Genomic DNA, 21,643 nt, shown 5'->3' with positions numbered 1-21,643 from the left:
TCGAGGACGATTTTGGGTATTAACTCATTAAGATTTTATCATTTTGATTTTTGACTTCTAAATTTGTTCAATTTCATCATAACTATGCAATTATTAACTAAAATGGTCCTAATCGAAACTATTTTAGTTTGAAAAAAAGACGATTTTAAATTTTAAAAAATTACATAATTGGGATGAAATTTAACAAGTTTAAAAATCGAGAATCAAAATGATGAAATCTTAATAATCGAGATGCCAAATAGGGTATTAACTCTTATATAAAAACTTTTACATTTTCTTGTCCACGTGGCCACATTAAGGCAAAATTCCTTACTCTAAATTATTAGGTGTGTTGATTAGTGTATGGTACTATAATAAATTCTACAAAAGTGTGAAGCACCTATATTACAACTATTTAATCATATGTTATAATCCACAATTGTATCACCTAAGAACCAATTTTAATGTAAACAAAAAATTTGAAATTTTTTGAAAGACTAGATATGAAAAATATAGAAAACTTTCATATTTTCTATATCTAGTTTTTCAACAAAAAAAAAAAAAAAAAAAAAAAAAAAAAAATCTTTTGTTTATATTCAAATATTCTAAATATATGTTTGCATTTGATCTAAATCTAAAAATCAGAAAAAGACTTAAAGTTTGAAATTTAAATTTACTTTCTTTTTAATATATTATTTCATTTCCGAATTCAAATTCTCCATTTTCTACTCATTGCTGACATATATATAGGGTTGTTAACGAACCGAACATAAACGAACGAAAGTTGTTCGTGTTCGTTTGTTAAGAATTTTGGGGTGTTCGTTTGTTAAGATTTTTTAAAATCATGTTCGTGTTCGTTTGTTAAGCGTTCATTAGTGTTTGTTAATGTTCATGAACGTGTTTGTCAATGTTTGCGAACACGTTCACGAACATCAGGAACGTGTTCGTTAACGTTAACAAACATGTTCGTTAACAAATACGTTCGCGAACATGTTGGTTTACGTTCATGAGCACGTTCGTGAACCTTTAATAATCAAACACCTGCATATGTTCATGATCACAATTCGTTCGTGAATAAGAAATAATTTACGTTCATATTTGCAAACATTATTAAACGAACAATAAAGGAGCTTGTTCACGAACATTATTAAACGAACATAAACGAGCTTGTTCACGATCTTTTAGCAAACGAGCATAGTTCGTTTATTAACCGAGCTTTAATTTTTGTTTGTTAATGGTTCGTTTACCTTAACAAACGAACGCTTACCGAACACGAGTAGTTTGCCGAAAGCTCTGTTTGCTAACATCCCTACATATATAATCACTACTAAATATAATCTTATAACTTGAACTAAATAAGGTAATATAACATTACCAGATTTAAATTACATATGTTATATTACCTTTGTAATTTAAAATTACATGAACCAAACGCCCCCTAAGGCAAAGCTAGCAAACTAGCAACACCGGGTGGGGGAATGACACCCACTCATTCGAACCAGACTAGGAATCAGAAGTCCTAGCTAGCTAGCATGTGGGTTACCTGATTCGTTGATCGACCATCATGTGTGACACGCATTAACCATTGACACGACCAATAGCTTACAACTTTCAACTATGAAACCAATGTACAACTAGCTCGACCAACAATTATTAAGGGGGGTGTATTCAATCATGACTTTTGTAGAGTTTTAAAGACTTTTAAAGACTTTTAAAATGATAGATTTTAATAAACTTTGATTGACTTTCATAGAGTCGTTCAAAACTTTTTAAAACTTGATAAGACTCTCTAAAAGTCTATACGAAAAACATTCATAGACTTTTATCAACTTTTTATTTTAAAAAGTCTACAAAAGTCATTGAAATTCTAAATTGAATACATCATTACAAACTTTCAATGATTTTGATTCTTATCATTTACAATTTTCTTACAAAACATTAATTCGCTATACGTAGTAACATGTTGTTAAAAAGAAAAAAGAAAAATATATATTACGAATATAAACATGAAAAACATTGAATAAAAATATGAAAATAAAAAAATAGGAAAAATAATAAAAATCAAAAAATATATAAGTATTTATATGAATATTATGAAACATATGTTAAAATTTGACGATGAAAAATTTGCTTTGTTCATGTATTTAGGGAGAATTAGAGATAGTTAGGGATAAAAAATTCATAGAAAAGAATAAAAACCAATATAAACAAGCAATAATGAAGCAAAAATAATATTATTTCGAATTTTTAGATGAAGATTTTAAAGTTTAGGAGAGAAAAAAATTGGTAGAGTTTAGGTATGACGAAAATATAGGATAATGAAGAAAAAATAATTTTATTGAATTTAAATAGGTTTATAGAGTTTAAATAGGAGGAAAAAATAGAGTTTAAATAAAGAGAGAAAACATTCAAAGTTGTTAGAAAGAAAATTTGAAATCTTGGGGTTGAGGGTTGGATTTCAATTATTTATATTTGAGAAGGAAAAGTCTACAAAAGTCTTAAAATTAAAAAGTCTACAAAAGTTCATAACTTTTTGAATACCACATGACTTTTAAAGACTCTTTAAAAGTCTTAATCGAATACCACACAACTTTTAAAGACTCTTTAAAAATCTTGATTGAATACCGCATAACTTTTAAAGACTCTCTAAAAGTTTGAATTGAATACCTCTAAACTTTTAAAGTTCATAAAAGTCTTTAAAACTCTATGAAAGTCATGATTGAATACACCCCCCTAAAATTCAAACAAAAAATCAAGGATGTATGTATCGAGAATAGCGTTGCCCATTCAGTTGTCTTTGAGCCAAAACAATGCTTCCTAGCAAGCAATCGCTTAAGCATTGTACACCCATTGAGCCAGCTTCCCCTTGCTCTATAAACACTGTAACAATCACATTACATTAAGCGTTCCAAGTGGCGGAAGGAGCTAGTTGATTGTAGAAGATGAAGTTTGCACCATGTCCCTTAGCCGTTCCATAGCTCCCAACCATTCATCAACCAACTAGCCAACATAAGCTCTAGTTGATACAATACTATCGTTCCATCCCCTATACATCTCGCAAGGCCACTCTACATGAACTCTTAAGTTGCTCATACACTATGACACGCATAACTTGGGTTAGGACCAATCTCCACCTCTAAAAAGCTACACCTTGGGAACTACCTGGCCTTATTATAGAGACACAACACTAGTGAGCCTAGGGAGGTAATAAAACTCGACCCTTGTTTTGCTAGTGTTAGAGAAAATGCAAGCCAGTGGACCATTTATATGGTTCTCAGTACCTTGGTGATTCAATCTTCACCACAAGTTGGTGAGTGGTTAAGATTTGTTAGTTAGTATCGTTTGGCATATACTATTTAAATGGGATATTATTGAGTCCAAACAAACAGAAGAACATTGTCTGATATCTCTATTGTACTGTCTCTTTTTCCCACTTTAAGAATATTGTCCAAGTTTCAATCTCTGCTCTGCGTGCACAAAGATAGGGATTATATTGATGTATTAACCGTATGGAGTGACACCATTATTGTGAGCCTACATTTGTAGCGGCAAATTCACATATATGGCAATGGTTATTCCACAATATAGCATTTCTTTAATTTCACATTATCAACCTTATTTCTCCAATAATATAGAGGCGAATTCTGATAATAATTGTGAATTTTAGAATTAACATGTAACTCAATACTTCTCAAAACTCAAACACAGTAGAGGACATAGCAAGGGATTACTTCTTTTAGCTAAAGAACCAAAGCTTGCTTCATATGGTTCCCAAAAGAGTACAATGGTCAAGAGTTGGGAAAAATTAAAATGCATAACCTTTACCGTAGTGTAGCATATGACGTGATTAGAAGGGAAATGTTTGTTGAAATAAAATTGAAGCAGAATACGAAACTTGAGTGTAGGGATGGCAACGGGGTAGGGAGTGGGGTCTCCATCCCCGTCACCGCCCCATTCCCTGATGGAGATTTGGAATTACCTCCATTCCCGTTCCCGCATGATTTTTTTTAGGACAGTGATTCCTCGTTCCGTTTTTTAAATAAAGACATGATTACATGAAATTTTTTTAAAAAAATAGAATATATGATTTTAATCATTTAATTCGTTTGTAATTTTATATATTTAAATATTTAGTAACCAATTAAATAACATTTATTCAATTTTCAAACATCTCAAATAAAACTATAAAAGACAACAGAGTTAATACCATTTAAGGTGGTCTCACAATGTTTAGTCCTAAACTTTTAAATTAATCACCCGTGATTCTCTGAATTTTAAAATGTTACCATCTGCAATCCTATCGTTACTTTCCTCCATTAGAACTGTGTAAATGAAGGGTAAAAATGTCCTTTCATGTCTAAGAATGATGTCTCGTCTGAAGAAAAAATGACCAATAGTTATTGCGTGGACCACGATACAAAAACGACGTCGTTTTGTTTAATTTTATTTTTTCGCGCACCCAACTGCAACATACATTTTTATAATTCATAACATACATTATTATAAAGCATAATGTACATTATATTGCATCAGATGTTTCATTATTCTAACACGTAATGTATATTATATTGCATCAGAGCATAAGCACATTCGTTTTAGATCAGGCTCGCCTTGACCGAGGTAGTTTCATATGCCGACAAGAGAAACGAATGTGTTTATGCCCTGTTTAGGCGCCTGATCGGAGCTATGACTTCATTTTTAGCAGAATGATAAGCAAACTTTTTATGTACGTCCATTTCGTGCTCTTATATGATCAATGAAGTTAAAACAAAATGAATGAGGTACAAGAATGTGAATCTCTACACACCAGTACAGGAGTAATTCAACTTTGTATCGTTGTGTACACTAACAAAACTGGAGAAGTACCCGCAATCACCTTGTTTATAGCAATCTATTCAGCTGCAACAGACTCTATTCTTGCCTCCTCCACCGCATTATTCGACTTAAGGTGAGGGCTCGAAGGGAATACAAAAACTGTGGAAGCTGCGACTGAAGGTTGAAAGCAAGCTGAGTGTCTCACTGAGGTCACAGTAACTCGAGGAAGCTGCTGAAATCCTGAGGCGAGTGGCACAAGTTTGTGACTGAGAAGATGATCAGATCTTGGGAGGACAAAGATTGTGTTATTGTGGGAACCGGACAGGACGAAAGTTTGTGAATCTGCCAATGAGTATTTAATCTCCTGGAGGAATGGTGTTCTGTTGCTAATTCTGATGGAAGACGTAAATGCATTTCCAAGAATGGCATGAGGAGGACAATCTATACTCACAACCAAAGGAGGCACCTCGACTTTTACATCTGGGAGGCTGTATTTTGACGAAACCTGGTATTTCGTAGAATCAGGAATAGTTCCAGAATCTCTTCTCCATCTCAAGCACACTGTTCCCATCCTCAATTTTGACACAGTTGCCTCAGGAGTGACTGCGAAAACTTTCTTGAACTCTTCTCCAGCAACAAGAGGCATAGGTTCCATGGCATCTTCATTCCTGCTTTGCACAGGGGACGGGGGGCCATCTTCATCTGCCTCAATAGACATCGACATCAAGAGCAAAGGCACCTCTGTGGAGTTCTTAGCAGTAACGACGAGCATATTAGTCTCATTTGAAGCCAGAGTCGGTGTTTGATCAGGATCAGAACCTGGCTTGGTCTTCGATAGAAGAAGGGGTTCCCGTCGGAAAGGTAACATGAAGCGATGGCTCATTACAATAGCATTCTTGCCTTCTATCTGCAAGCTTTTATGTACATTAACTCTCTGTGTACTCTTTTCTGTGCCATGGGGACAGTAACTCAGTGACACATAAAGCATGATAGGCTTAGGGCGACTCCATCTAATTTCTAAGTTACAACACCACGAGTCTCCTTCATTTAAAAAGGGAATAGAGATCCATCCAAAAGTGGGTTCGATTTGCCGAATATTCTCAGAATTAGCTTCAGATTGATCTTCACAACCTTGTCCAGATATTCCAACAAGCTCCACATGGAGATTATCTATTGTAGTAGATGGTTCTGATTCCCTTGGACTAAGCAAGCCACTACCTCTAGTATCCACCAAATTCATCTTCAAATCACCAGAATGAACTGCATGACCCTTGGAAGTAATAATCACGGGAACAATAAATCTCTCCCCAACCAATGCTGGGCCAGAAGAAGCCAATTTTAGATCCACTTGTGGATCTGGTTCTTCAACCTGGACAGCTTTCTGACCAGAAAGTGCTAAACCAGGATCCTTGGTTGGTATAGTTTCAACTCTATCTTCATGCTTCCATAGTGATAAATCATTCATCGAGGCAGGACTTTCAGCTCTGCAAGAGATTGTAAAATACTGCCCCAGCCTAGCAATTACATATATGCATTCCAGTTTTCCGCTTTGCTCTGTATCATTTTCGAAAGTCAGCTTACAGCATTTTTATCCAAAAAAGGTAAAGAGTACTAAAAATTTTAAGTTTAACCAATAGACAAGACTAGATTTTAGTTTAACCATCAATCACAAGTTGGTATCTCTACTTGCTTGTTTGGCTAGGGCTGCAACTTCTCTAAAATATCTATTTTGAAAAGAGCTTTTTAGTAATAAACTTGTTGAAATTTTCTTTTCAATATGTTTGGTTGAATACATATTGAAAGTTCTTTCTAAATAGAGAAGTTCTATGGATATTTGATTATGAACACTCTTTTCATATCAAAGATAGTCAACCCTACAAATATGAACATGAATTTATTATGTTAGAAGTTGAATTTTTTTTTAAATGCTTCCTCAATCTAAACTATATCTCATTATTGAAGACTCAGTTATGTACCCATGTTTGCAGATCACATGTAGGAAGAAAATTAATTTACCTAAAAACACAGAGGCACAATTTTAAAGACATTTTACTTTGACTTGCAGACTCAGAGAGTATTAAAGAACACAACCAACTCACCAGATTTTATCTCATATGTCAGCCGTACCCATTTGTTCGTAATGAGTTCCAAGGTAGGAGCCGTCTCAACTCGGCGACCAGGTTGCACGCAAGAGATTGAAGCTAAATGGGACCTTTGACCATTTACAATGATAAAATTGCATTCTGACTGATTAAATTGAATTTCTAACTGATCAACCTCAACATTAAGGGGTAATCGCGACAGAAGGGACAGCGTAATCATTGTCGGTGCACCAGGCTTAATTATTTGTTCATGAAAAGCAACTGATGCAAGAAGTACTGCTCTGAGGGGACTGACTACATCAATCTCAAGATAAAGAGGCTTATCAGCATATACTCTCAGTCTATCATTCTCTTCACTAGATTCACCTCCTGATTCCCCTCTGACAACTGCAAAGACTTTGTTGTGTATTATTTCTCTCTGTGAAAGACTTGCAGGCACTGTTGGGCCACAATCTTTCAACAACTGAGAGGCAGCATTACTTGATACTGGTAGTGCAGCCATTTCAAGTGAGTACTCTACAAAATCTTTCACTGTTCCACACCTCCTTGAGCATTCTCGCAAATAACATAGGGCATCCCATAATAAGGTAACCCAGCCCTCCTGTCGATAGAGACGTGTGACACTGTCTAGGAGCTCTTTTGCATGATCAAATTCACCCATAGTGAAATACTCCCTAGCAATTTGGAATTCACAATAGGATGCCATTCTGAGGGCTTTAATATTTTTGTATGCTTCCGATGACTTTTTAAGGAGAGCAATAATTTCATAGGAATCCTGGAATCTTTTCCCTTCTGCTAGAGTATAACGGACATATTCTTCATCAGTAATACTGCAAAAGCAGATTGAGATGATAGTTGATGGGAAGTGGTTAGAATCAAGGTAAAAGAATATGGAAAAGAATTCCTGAATGTATCTTTAACTAGTAAACTCACGGTTGCATAGTAAGTGTTTCTCCAAGCTCAAGAAGCCTCCCAAACTGACCAATATAAGTGGAAGCTGTCACAGATTCTGCACTGCTATCTATCTCATCAGAATGCTCTGACATAGATAGTGCAAGTTCAAAAGACAAACTCTTTTCCTTCATGTACTGAGCTGATAACTGTTTGAAAGTAAATATTAAGACTCAGCATAATATAGATGGCCATTGAACTTCCATAGCACAGCAAGTCAGAACACATTCACTCACAATTTACAAATTGAAATATGTCTAAATTCACGAGAGAACATGAACATTGATTGACAGGTTAGCTTATAAGTAGTGAGTTCCAGAGTTTTAAGATAAGAAGGTTGGGACAATTCTATGAAAAATTAAAAAGAGGAAGAGACAGAGAAGAGTGGATTGGGAGAGAACCATGAAGAAATTTAAGGCATAGCAAATGATGGAAGCAATAAACATGATAGCATCCTATATTTCCGCAAAGGAGATAAATGAGCTGTAATAAAAGGGGTTTATGAGAAGAGTTCCAAAACCTGGAAGTAATAAGCTGAATGAAATTCCCACATAGTTGGCCTTTCTGCATTGTCTGAAACTGCAGAGGATAAGTTCTGATTAGTGGCAGAGCTTGTCTCTAGCAGTTCTGCAAATACTAAAAATTGCCTGCTCAACCACTCCCAGTGAAGAAAGGTAACTTCTGGTGCCCCAACAAGCTTCCTGTAGGAAGCATTATGCTGGCGAAACCAGGCAATTGCTTCTAAAACTTTTCCACCATGCAGTAACAATGTCGAAATCTTAAAATTCAGTTGCTCAGCAACGGTCTTGATCTCAACTAAACGTTGAATTGGAGGCAATCTTGTTGAGGTACCAACCATCTGTATTATATGAAGGACACCTTTTAATATGAAAGAGAAGGTATTTGAATAAGAATGGGTACAGAAGAAACCAAAAGAATTCTTGTAATTTTTAACAAAGAAGGAGAATTTACTTCTCTTAGCACATGATAGGCATCATCATACATCCTCAAAGCTTCAACCCAATCTCTGCGAAACTCTGCAAATACAGCGACCTAGCAATTCACAGAGGATAATATCACAACTACAGAAGCAAAGGGGACATGGAAAACTAAGCAAATGGTGCTTCTTCTTCTTATTTTTTATTTTTAAAGTAACTAGTTAGAATCCCACTAACAAAGGCTTAACACATGGGTTGAGCTCCTAAAAGTAAGCAAGCTCATTATCATTAATTGGTCAATGAAAAAGCATGAAAATTAGCAAAATCAAGTTGCAACAAATTTCCAGCAGCAAATCAAATAAAAGAGAAAAGCTTACTTTGAAACAGTATCGGATATTTAACTCTAAGTTTCTCCTCTCAATGCGTGCTTTAACTTTTCGCCCTTCATCTCTGTAATATCCATTTGCCAGTTCTGCAAATGTGGTCCCCAGCCTGTAATAGATTCATAAGTTATGAACATGCATGAATGCATAATACAAATATGCAAATTCAATTAAGTAAAGATGTATTACTGAACAGAATTCATGCCTGTTCAAGGACTGGTTAAGCTCCGAAGGCTCATTTGGGACAAAAATGATAAGGTGTTTTGAGTCTAATTCTGCACGCTTTCTCAAGGCAATCATACGATCTTCACTAAGTTCATCTGCATGTAAAAAATTGACTATATTATGAATGCAGCACAAGATATGGTGGTTTTCAAAAAAAAAAAAAAAATGAAAAACAGAATAACCATATGGGTAAGCTACTAATCAGTTAAACTTGGTTAGTTTAACCACAAGTACTGATCAGTCAGCTGCACAAATTCTACCAATACTTTTTTACTACAACAAGAAGAGCTACTAGACCAATGCAAGCAATAACATATCAATATATGTGCTGTGTTGAAGATTCTGCATGTATTTGGTTTCTCACATTATTAAATTTACAACCACCGACAAACCTCAAAGAGTAATACAAAAATCAACCTCTGAACCAAACAAGAATATGTAAATGAAAAGGGGTCAAATACGTGCTCCTACTTCTAGTGCAAGTGCAATCGGGTACCTCAACTAAAAAAGTGCAATAATAGCTTTAAACTCCCAATTTTGTGCAAATACGTTCCAATATTGACAAATTTTGTACAAGAAATTTCCAATTTTGACCGAAGGATGCCTATCTTCCACTAGGAAGGAGATAGTTGGCCTGTCAAGATTGGAACCTAACTGCACGAAATTGGAAGTTTAAAACTTTAATTGCATTTTTGCTAAAAGTAGGGGCATATTTGTCATGTTTCCCATATATAAATATATATAAATAAACATTATATCAACAACTCCATAAAGATTTGGGATATGCATTCATGTGAAAATTCTGCTCACATTCATTCTTTTTCTCTGTCATAATGCCTATAACCACCAAAAGAACCAATCACAAACTTCTGAACCAAAGGAAGCCTCAACCAACATATACCAATATTCTCAATGTAAAAAGAATTTTTGGGTATACACCACAAACAAAACTGTCAAGAACAAACAGAATATCCCTGGATAGATATATGCACATTAAATTGGAGAGCTATACCAAGTTAGCAAAATGAATGATGCAATAGCAGCTCAGAATCATTTGGATCTCTACAAAACTCCAGTTTTTTCAGTTATCGCAACTATGAACATGTAAATACATAGAAATGTAAGAAATCTAGAGCGCTAACAAACATGCCTTTGGCGTTTGAATGAGCTACAACCACCACCACCACCAATTTGCTGTTCCTTCCTCGTATCACAGCTCTGTCCACATTCCACATATCATCACAAGTAATTCCAATGCCACAAAAATAACATTCTAATACGAACACAAGTACAGACTTTCACGTGGAGACAAAAGGCAAGCATTGCTCTATCACCAGTGAAGTACTGTAGCGACGGAAAAGGGGACCAAGGAATCGTACTTGAGGTTTTCGAGATCGGTGCAGACCTGAAGCCACTGAGCGGGGTCTCCGGTGACGTGATCGTAGTTAAAGAAGGCAGCGACGACGGCAGGAACTCTAGTCCGGTGCTTGGGAAGCCAATCTCTCTTTAAGATGCCGCCCACGGGTTGAGATGAGGCCGGATTATCCTTCGGAGGCTTCGCGAGTACCGAGATCTTTGAGAAATCAGGCAGTGCCAGCGTATTTATCGGCGGCTGCTCCGCGTGGAGGTGCGCCGTGATCGTTGCGTGCAGATCCGGACAGCCCACTAGAGATACTAGAGCAACCGGTGGGGTACGGAGTTCTTCTGGATATTCCTCCATGGTTGTTAACTACGGCGCGGCGGAGAACGACGGAGGAGCGGTGGCGCTAATGAAATGAAACTCCGGAATTCAGATTGGTTATGCAGTGAAGATAGGACTATGGGATCCTTGCAAGTTGACTCGGGGGACTTTCCGGTTCAGATCAGATCTTGGGTCGGGTTTCTAAAGGACCGCCCATTTTCATAAAGAAATGTAAGGCCCGCGTACTGGACCAGCGGCCCAGATTAAATTGGTGGGCAAATTATTCCGTGGATCTGGGCCCACCTTGGTCCATTGTATAACTGTAACCGATTTACCTAAGAAAGCTAGATTAAAAGTTTGTAGCAGTTCAAAGCCCAACCCACCAACTCCCTTATGGCAAATTATATTATGCACCGCGGTGCATAATCGATTATGCACCGCGCGTCTTTTTTTTTTTTAAATGAAAATAAACAGTGTTAGTTTCCGCCGTTTCACACCCTTTTGTAAAAAGTAACTCTGTTATTCAGTGTCATTTTGTATACACTGCAGTTTCAATTCAACACAATTACAGTTTCATTTCGATATAACTATAGTTTCATTCGATATTTACAGACTCAAATATGTGAAAATGTTATATAATTTTAGAGAAAATTTCAATTTTGGTCATATGACTATAGGGGCTTTGTTAATTTCAGCACCTGACTTTCAAAAGTGTCAATTTAGTACCTTGACTATGCAATTTTTATCAATTTTGGTCACTCTGGTCAAATTGCCGGTCAAATTTCGCCGAAAAATTTTAACAGTTAAAATAATGAGGGTATTTTTTCTGGTGAATTCATCTTTTCCGGCGAATTCATCTTTTAACTGTTAAAATTTTTCGGCAAAATTTGACCGATAATTTGACCAGAATGACCAAAATTGATAAAAATTACATAGTCAAGGTACTAAATTGATACTTTTGAAAGTCAAGTGCTGAAATTAACAAAGCCCCTATAGTCAAATAACCAAAATTGAAAATTTCTCTTTAATTTTATTTTATATACACTATAGTTTTATTAAAACAGAACTACATGATCATTTTGATATAGTTACAGCTTCATTGTACAATATGCACTCAAATATGTGAAATGTTATTCAGTTTCATTTTATATACACTGCAGTTTCATTTCACTATAACTACAGTATCATTTTGATATAACTGCAGTGTCAGTTTAGATATACTATAGTGCCAGTTGGTGTTTAATACACCGAATAAGCGGACTCCGTTAACTCTAACGGCGGGCCGTTTCTTTACTTAAAGAAACGGCGCCGTTTTTGACCGCGGTGCACATGCACCGCGGTCTATAATATAACGACTGCTCCCTTATGCCATTTCTGGCCTTTTCTGTGAATCAAACAGGCCATTAGAGTATCAATAGCAGAGCATATTTTGAGGAGAATAATAGAGTGCATCATGACTTGGCGAAGAGAGAGGGTAAGAAAGAGAAAAATATCCTCCTGCAAGAGTCGAGTGATTTGTAGAAAGTGGGACCACTAAAGAAAGGAAATGATCACGTGCGTACTGAATAGGGTTTTAAAAGAACAAATGAAATGAAAAGGAATTAAAAAAAAAAAAAAAAAAAAAAAAAAACAGGGATAAGGGTCAAATAAGGCAAATTATGCTATGTGCTAAAACGGCGTCGTTTTCAGTGAAAACGACGCTGTTTTAACTAAAAAAAAAATTGTTCGAAACGCCGTTAACGGCATATTCGTTATGAAATTATGAATATACAGTTATGACATTATGAATGTACAGTTATAGAATTATGAATTTACAGTTATGGAATTATGAACTTACAATTATGAACATAGAGCTTCGAAAATTATGAATGTTCGGTATGGAATTATGAATGTACAGTTATGGAATTATGAATATACAGTTATGAAATTATGAATGTACAGTTATGAAATTATGAACATAGAACTCTGACATTATGAACTTACAATTATGAACATAGAGCTTCGAAAATTATGAATTTACAGTTATTGAATTATGAATGTACAGTTACGGAATTATGAATGTACAGTTATGGAATTATGAATGTACAGTTATGAAATTATGAACACAAAGCCGTGAATATATGCTCCTATAACGAAGCGGTTTGAAATTAATTTTTTTTTTTTTAAAAAAAAAAAAAAAAAAAAAGGGAAGATAACGGTGCCTGACGGCACCGTTACCGTGCCCATGATGCACGCTGGGCACGAGCCCACAGCATAACGACTGGGTCAAATAAACTCTTGAACTATAGGTAAAAGTGCAATTAGGCCATTTACCGTTTAAAAAGTTCAATTAGCCCCTTCAACTTGTTATTTTGAGTCAAATAAGTCCAATAATAGGTTATTCACCTGCAATAACTGGTCAAAAAATCCGACAACATTTCCAGTAAGAATTCCGGTGAAAAAAATTCGGCGACAATATTATTATTATTTTTTTGAATGACCTACCGGAGAAGACAACCATATGGTCGTCTTCTCCGGTGAAAAAGGCGACCAGTCCGGTCGTCCTCTCCACTGGAGAAGGCGACCAGCCTCTCTTGGAGAAGAAGATCGGACGTCGTTTTCTCCAGGAGAAGTTTTTTTTTTTTTTTTTTCTCGACAGTCAACGGTGATTTCCGGCGGTCAACATCAATAATTTACCCGTAACCTGTTGGTTACATGTAATTAGGCTTATTTAACTCAAAATAACAAGTTGAATGGCTTAATTGACCTTTTTAAAAGTTAAAGGGTCTAATTGCACTTTTGCCTATAGTTCAAGGGACTATTTGACCCTTATCCTTTAAAAAAAAGAAAAAAAATTCATTTTCATTTCATAGTCTTCTATTATAATAAAGCAGAACCTATTGTTCCCGCCAAGTAAAAACGCAGTGTTTTGGGATGATTTTTGGTAAGCTAAACAGATGAATTGAATGTGTGGTTTCGAGAATCCAAGATTTAGAATTTATTATTTATTATAATACATATAATATAAATATAAACTAAACAAATGAATTCAATGTGCCTTTTCGAGAATCCACCAGTTAGAATTCAATACATAATAATAATAAGAGTTAATACCCAAAATCGTCCTCGACTATAGTGGTTTTTCTCAATTTCGTCCTAAACGACTTTGGTGACCTAATATCGTCCCAGACTTTTGTGTTTCGCTCAATTTAGTCCTCCATTTGTTATTCCGTCAAATTGGTGTTAAATTTAGGGACAATTCAGTAATGTCAATATTGATCTCTCTTTACTTTCAACTTGTGAAGTGCGAAATTCCTCTTTCTTGTACGAATTACACCCAGAATTACTCGCGAACCTGCAAATTAAATTTTATATTCGCAATTTTAGGAGTAATTCTGTGACTAATTCGTAAAAAAAAAAAGGATTTTGCAGTTCACATGTCTATGAGTAAAGAGATGCCAATATTAAAATTACTTAATTGTCTATTTATTTAACACTAAATGGATAGAATAACAAATGAGGGACTAAATTGAGCAAAAACACAAAAGTATGGGACGAAATTGAGCGAAACATAAAAGTTTGGGACGATATTAGGTCACCAAAGTCGTTTAGGACGAAATTGAGAAAAACCACTATAGTCGAGGATGATTTTGGGTATTAACTCATAATAATAATATCTGTCTTTTCAATTTTGCAGATATTTTTCAGATATCAAAGCTAAATAAGTCTTACACTATAAATAAGTCTGGAATTAGGCTGTGCAGCCCAAGATGCCAGAAGCGTCGCCGGAGAGGAAGCAGCCGGCCAAGGGAAAACGTCTAGAACCTACTCCACTGCCGTATCGGAGCACATGGTAGCCAATGGAACTATCAGTGGAGAAGAATGATAAGTAACAATCTACTACCTATATAGCACAAGAACATAATGAGGAAATTAATTCGCTCAACAATTATAGGAGGGAAGAGGAAGCAAAGTACATCAGATAAGGGTATGTTGAAGATATCTAACCTTTTATTTTGATGTTACCAGTAAAGCATTGCACTTCATCACTGTTTCAATTGTTTTATTTAATCTCTTTATACTGTGTTTTTATAAATTCCCAATTCCCTGCTTCAAAAGATGAATGAATACATCTAAACAGCTTAAAATAAATTTTTGTATTCTAAATTCTCTTCAAAATAAACAATAAATTTACTTGGAAGAGCATTTGCTTGGACCCTCAAATATTACATGGAAGAGCATTTGCTTGAGAAAGTAATCCTGGAAATAAGAGGGAGGTGTCAATGGCAGAGGGGAAGGAGGGGATTGGGTGGAGTTAGGGCAGAGAAGGTGATGGTTGTAGGCGAAGGAATTCTCTGGAATTATCTGGTGGATGGGGGCATGGAATTGCCATCGAGGTCGCTCGGAATGGAGGCTGACAATGGAGGGGGATGATGGAAATCGCAAAGTCCACAAAGGAGGTCTAACCAGCAGTAGTTGTTGCTGCAAAATCTGGGCTGCAGATTTGGTAAAGCTTTGCATCCACTTTCACTTTTTCTTGAGCAGAAATTTTTTTTTTTTTCTTTTTCTTGGTGCTTGGTGTTGATGTAAATGTGAGCAAATTAAATTGGGAAAGAAAAGAGAGAATATAAATGAGTAACACTGATATTGGAAGGGTTCTGACAGTGAATCCCAAATTGAAGGTGCAGTCAGCTACTGGGAATAATTGTTGCAGACTTGAAGTCTAAATGTCCAAAGTACATGCTGTTTTTGGTTGTTGTTCGGAAAGAACAATTTCAGAACTTGCACAATGCCTTTCCTGTCATGAGGATAAACAATGACCAAAAATTGATCCAAATTCATGCACCAGAGCTATTGGTAGTTCACGACAAGGATTTCAGTTCTAAGGTGAAAAATAAGATGGTGGATGATGACGATGTCAAATACTATGTTTATTAATAATCAACTTAATATTTGTTTTAGGACTTTGACGAGGGTGATGAAAGTGAAAGCCCTCGCGCTATTGGTGCTGCTGACAATCAAGTGGTTGTGGGGGATAGTTCTGTTGTAAAGAGGCGTGTCCTGGACGAGTTCTCATAAACTCAATCTTCAAAGAACAAGACAGTGGTCAGTGTTAAGCTTGAAAGAGTAGAGAGAAAAGATTCAATCTAGAGTGGTTGAGGTAACTTATCTATGAATGTTTAACTTATCCTGGTAGTTATTGCCTTATCTATGAATCTATTGTTTTTGTTGTGGTTTATGTTTCTCTTGCAGGTCTTTACGCAAGATAATCACAGATGTAGTTGCCTAGAAACTTGGAGAACATAGTGAAGATGACCATAATCCTCTATAAATTGGCAACGTGCAGATGTCTACATGTAAAGATCTAGGGACAATATGTAATTTAGGATGTTTTGGGCCTAAAGGTTAGTGTGATATACCATGCATGAGCGACAAAATATGCGTGTTAGCAAAAAAATGTATTCATATGGTTTTCTACTAATAATAATACAGTAAGCTGTTTTCAAAAAAATAGTGAATCAGAATGTTAACTCATCGTTTGTAAAAGGTAATAAGTTAGAATGAAGTCTGAAAAAAACAAGTTACAACCACAAAATTGGAAATGAAAAATAAGTGTATAAAAGTTTTAAATTTAACCCAGCATTGTAAACAAAGCAAAATATGTTAAGTTGGAAAAAAAGGTTACCTGGTGTCCATATTTCAAAATTTCTCCACTAAAAATATAAAGATCATATTACCTTGGCACCAAGAACTGTGATAGAATGCATACTGGTGTCTTGCATTCTTCAAAAAAATTACATTTCTGCAAGTATCAAGCTCGACAATTATGTAAGTATCAAGAAGTTGGAATGAAGCTAATTACAAAAATAATGCCAATATAAATATGTAGACACTAATGGGCAAGTTGACTAAAACATAATGCTTTTTAGTACTAAGTTTAGCATACAGAAAAAAAAAAACAATAGTAATTCTGTATTCATGCGTAATCAGTATGAAAATCAGTGAATAAACACACAAATAAAAAAGCCTAAACGATACTTACCTTTTCGTAGATCATCCACACTTCCCTCCGTATGTGTTCTTAGGTGACCTTTGCAGTTCAAAAACCCGGATCTGTACTCAGATCCGACATGCATGGGTTCATTCTTGCCTGTAAGAAATACAGGACATATAATATGGAAATGAATTTCAACAAACTTTAGGAATTTGTAGAAATGGAGTTCAAAGATGAATCTCATAATCGAAGCTATTTTGAAACACCTTGAATCGCCCAGAAATTTCTCCTTAAACGTATATGAACAACGATCGGTGTTCAAAATCAGAGAAATGGAACATCAATTTCTTGCGTGATAGAGCTTTGAATAGCACTTCTCCGACCCATAAATGTGTCTGAGAAGTCAACTTGCTTGTAAGTAGAGATGCAGAGGAATGAGAGCAGAGGTGGCATGGTTTCTAGAATCAACCACGCAGTCCAACTCCTTCTAACCACAATATATGTATGTATTATATGTAATATATAATATATAATATTATACTCCGTATATTTTATACGAAAAAACAGAATATATATATATATATATATATATATATATATATATATATAAATACATATTATATGTATATATATATTTGTGTTATATATATTTGTGTTATATATAGTTACCCAACTTCTAAATATGGTAAAAAAAAAATAATTATATATATAGTTAAATTATATGCATACATAGTATTTATTTACGTAAGAACAACTAATTGCAACAAGAAGCTTGAATTGAAAGGTGGGCAATATTACTGTCAAAAGTGTGATTGGAGCTGGAGAGAATGAAATTTGAGGTACAGGTTGAAGATCAGAGTTGCAGACCTCGAAGGAAATGCACCCTTTCTGCTGTGGGACAAAGAGTGCAATCAGCTACTGGGAATAACTGATTGAAATCATGTAGTCAGTTACAATACTTAAATGTCTTTTGCACTAAACAACTACAATTTAATTGTCTAATGATTTATTTACTATAGTATTAAAACAATAGTTATAATACGTATCCGTGCATCGCACGGGACAATTACTAGTTTTTTGAAAACCCTGTTCAGTACGCACTGATCATTTCCTTTCTTTCTTTACTGTTTCTTCATTCTCTCTTCCCCATGTACTAGCTAGGCAAACTAAGCTTCAATCAGAAATTCCCAAATCAACAATTACGACTGAAATTCCTATTGATTTGTTGTTGCTTCGGAGTTTCATCAGTTAGTTTGAAGTGTATCAGTTCGTAGCTTCATCAATTTGCAGTTTTAGACAAAAGAACTAGGTACTGCAACAGATTTTTTTGCAATTTGTAATGATATGAAGTGCACTGTGAAGAGAGGTTTTAGCACCCAAGTAGTGTTTGGTCCACCTTTTGCTTAATTTAGCTCCAAAGTAGTGCACTGTCAATGGGATCGTGTTTCATTCTATTTATTAACGTTTTAATTATTATATAAACTGAATATATATCTTAAAAAAACTGAATATATACTGCAACAGATTTTATGTAAGAAACTGGTTTTCAAAAATAAAAAGAAGAAATGAAAACGAAATTTAGAAGAAAAAAATGTAAGTCATCGTCCACGTCAACATACAACTTGCTAGATGAAGTGTTAACTTGCAACCAAATGGAATTATATACATTTAAAGTGTTGAGTAACCTAATTACACTTTCAGGTTTCGTTTAATAACCAATTTGAACCTTATTCCTTTATACAATATTTATTTATTGCAAATCACATCATTTGATACAAAAAACCTTGATTCAAATACTCCGTAGCATCTTCCTTGAGCATCGATATTTGAATTTGATTGTGGCAATGTTGTTCCAACGTTGTAATAGGTTCAATTTCTGGATTGCTATACATTGTTTCTTATCAGATCACAGCAGATTTAATTTGATCTCTTCCGAACAATTCAGATCAGTAATTCTTGACTTCTTGGAAGGCCTGTAGTCCAATAATGATGCATGATGGACCTGCATTTTCTGTTCCTAAACTTTCTTGAATTGCTGTAATGAAGAAGAAAGTCACCATTAACGTTGAGACGTTGCATGATGCACCAATATACATTAACATCGAGATATAAACTTCACATTCCTTCACTCAATCCGAGGCTTGTTCAGAGTTATTGCTCGGAGTAAACCGGGGAGAATGAACAGGAATTGCAGTATGTGACTGCACCAAAGATGGTGTGATCGTACCTTAAAAAAACAAACAGTAAGTTAAATAACGTTGTTATGAATGATGAACAGTTATTAGATCGATCTTCTGCGTTCATATATTAACCCAAATCGTGTAAATTTTTAAATATTTTCTCAAGAAATCCTACCGGAGTAATATGGTGTTATGTTGTAGTTACCGATTGCTCCGTTGACATTAGGTCTAAGATATTGCACCATATGAGAAGAAGACACAAAATAGCCTCGCATCATTGTATACCCAGGACTGCCAGGTTGGCTGCCCACGTGTCCAAATGACAGTGTGTTTGTGCCAACTGTGCTTGCCATGTCATAGATCTGAAGGAAATCTCAGATTTCAGGAGCCATAATGAATATGATAACATAAAACAACCATTCACATAGGACCCTTTGATCTTCAGTTCCAAACTAGTAGTTTTTGGGACTACAATATTTCAAATTTGATTTTCAATGAGATCAGCTTATTAACCTGATTTATGCTTGTTTGTGACAAGATAAGATTTATCCAGTACACACCCTCTGATAGTAATTACATGTTTCTCTTGTCATAAAAAAAAATATTAATTGCAATATGAGTTTGGGATCAATTAAGTACAAACTAACTTGCCTGAGGGTAAGCATTTTCTGTGGCAAATGCAGAGTTCCTGTTAAACCAATGAATCGTCAAAATTTAAGATTAAAACTGGATCATAAATCATAATGCACATAGGCTAAACTGACACTTAAAAGCATATATGTTTGTCTAATTCATGGTATTATAAACTCATTTATTTCTCAAGAAATGTTGAGATCAGATGATTAATCCGAGTGATTTAACTAACCTATATGGAAGATATGGGGTTCCAGATTGATAGCCATAATAAGGAGCTGGAAGTAGCTGGTAAAAGGGGCTTCCCATATACAGCCCCCTCAAAGCCTGCACTCCTAGGTAGGGCAGAGTTGAGGTTAGATGTCCTGTCATTAAATTAAAAACAACATTATATTGTATGAACACATGAACTAATTGATGGTAACCCTAGTCAAGATGGCTAAGCATATAAATCCACGGGTTCAAATATCAGCTTTCTTAGTTTAAACCGGTTAGCTATAGACAACTTAGAATGATTTACCTCCTTTGTCGATCAGAGTCGCAAGGCAGGGTTTACTCAAAAAACATGAACTAAATAACATAGTATGTAATAGAGTCAGTAGTATTAAAAAAAAAAAAAAACATAGTATGTATATGGTCCTTTCATTTCATCTAAGGGTGTGTTTGGAAGACAAGAAAATAACTTTTGGAAAATGTTTTATGAAAAATGACTCATTTTTTAGAAAATATTTTTTTTCCAAGTGTTTGGTGGCATTCCAGAAAACTGTCTTGGTGTGTTTGGTTCATTTTATGAAAAATGAGCATAATTATTTTTAATTTTAAATATTTAAAATATACCATGGTAGAGGTGGTGGCCGCGGCCGGTGATTTGCTACTCTACTGCTGCAAACAGAAAATGACTTCTTAAAAAAAAAAAGTCATTTTCCAAAAAATTTCCACTATTTTTCATGGACCAAACTCCAATTTTTCATTGACTTCTATTTTCACCCTCTAGTCAAACACGGAAACTCAGAAAATGATTTAGCACCCTAAAACTGGGAAGACTATACATACCATTAAGAGGAAATGGTGGAGGGCGTCCAAGTGCGGCCAAATTACAGTTGGTCCTCCGGCCACCAATGGTGGGATTTGGATTGGCACAAGCCATGGATGCAGCTGAAGGGTCACGGAATGTCACAAAACCGTAGCCTTTGGAGCGGCCGCTGCGCATATCCATGATCACAACCGCCTCTGCAATCTCCCCAAACTGTTCGAAGTATTCACGCAACGAATCGCTCCCACTCTCCCAGGCTAGCCCTCCCACAAACACTTTGGTGTACGTTGTGTCGCCCAACGCCCTGCGCATCGTCTTTCCTTCAGTTTGAGTACCTATCGAGACCATCCAGGCTGGGTATGGAGAAAGGAATGTGAATGAAATGAAACTAAAGGATTAAAGAAAGTGTGTAACACCGGGCACCCATTGACCTTCTTGATCTGAGCTAATCAGTTATTGACAAGTTGAAACTCATTCTGGTCTTTTGTTGGTTATGCTCACAGCTTATAATGTCATATTTATTCAAGTTACACCCTCGAATAGTGGCTGTGATTACCCTCGTTAGCTCGTCTCTCAAACGAATAGGAATAGGTTGTTTTCATGAATGTTCGTTATTGTTAGTTGATGGTGATCGAAGAGTGTTGGTGAAGCGTGGGATGTAGGAGAAAACGTAGTCCGGAAGTGAAGTTGATAAGGATTAAGGATGACGAGGAAGCTGCGTTTCATTTCACCATGAAAACGACCGCCGC

General features: G+C 35.5%; 2 protein-coding genes and 1 long non-coding RNA gene across 4 annotated transcripts; 1 reads left to right on the top strand and 2 right to left on the bottom strand.

The window, feature by feature from the left end:
• Positions 1-4,674: 4,674 nt before the first annotated feature.
• On the bottom strand, positions 4,675-11,259 carry LOC109167676 (trafficking protein particle complex subunit 11). Its single transcript, XM_019316763.1, has 9 exons — positions 10,773-11,259; positions 10,544-10,611; positions 9,374-9,488; positions 9,163-9,277; positions 8,820-8,900; positions 8,368-8,706; positions 7,830-7,996; positions 6,894-7,726; positions 4,675-6,348 (listed from the first exon to the last, which is right to left on the bottom strand). Exons 1-9 carry the CDS (start codon positions 11,111-11,113, stop codon positions 4,871-4,873), a joined length of 3,537 nt encoding a protein of 1,178 aa, XP_019172308.1. The 5' UTR covers positions 11,114-11,259; the 3' UTR covers positions 4,675-4,870.
• A 3,548-nt stretch (positions 11,260-14,807) lies between these two features.
• On the top strand, positions 14,808-16,518 carry LOC109167570. Of its 2 annotated transcripts, XR_002051874.1 has the most exons (4): positions 14,808-15,560; positions 15,736-15,940; positions 16,016-16,214; positions 16,307-16,518. It is a non-coding gene; the product is annotated as an uncharacterized LOC109167570 (long non-coding RNA). The 2 variants fall into 2 exon arrangements; XR_002051873.1 differs by having other exon boundaries at positions 15,736-16,214.
• Positions 16,519-18,763: 2,245 nt separating this feature from the next.
• On the bottom strand, positions 18,764-21,383 carry LOC109167563 (RNA-binding protein 24-like). Its single transcript, XM_019316595.1, has 6 exons — positions 20,915-21,383; positions 20,094-20,226; positions 19,880-19,916; positions 19,404-19,590; positions 19,111-19,275; positions 18,764-19,047 (listed from the first exon to the last, which is right to left on the bottom strand). The coding sequence occupies exons 1-5, from the start codon at positions 21,240-21,242 to the stop codon at positions 19,178-19,180; spliced, it is 783 nt and encodes a 260-aa protein (XP_019172140.1). The 5' UTR covers positions 21,243-21,383; the 3' UTR covers positions 18,764-19,047; positions 19,111-19,177.
• Between the last annotated feature and the right edge of the window lie 260 nt (positions 21,384-21,643).

The sequence above is a fragment of the Ipomoea nil genome, unplaced genomic scaffold, assembly GCF_001879475.1.
Source record: "Ipomoea nil cultivar Tokyo-kokei standard unplaced genomic scaffold, Asagao_1.1 scaffold3169, whole genome shotgun sequence".
Lineage (NCBI taxonomy): Eukaryota > Viridiplantae > Streptophyta > Magnoliopsida > Solanales > Convolvulaceae > Ipomoea > Ipomoea nil.
Note: the sequence above shows the minus strand (reverse complement) of the source record. Positions and strands in the feature narration are given on the sequence as shown.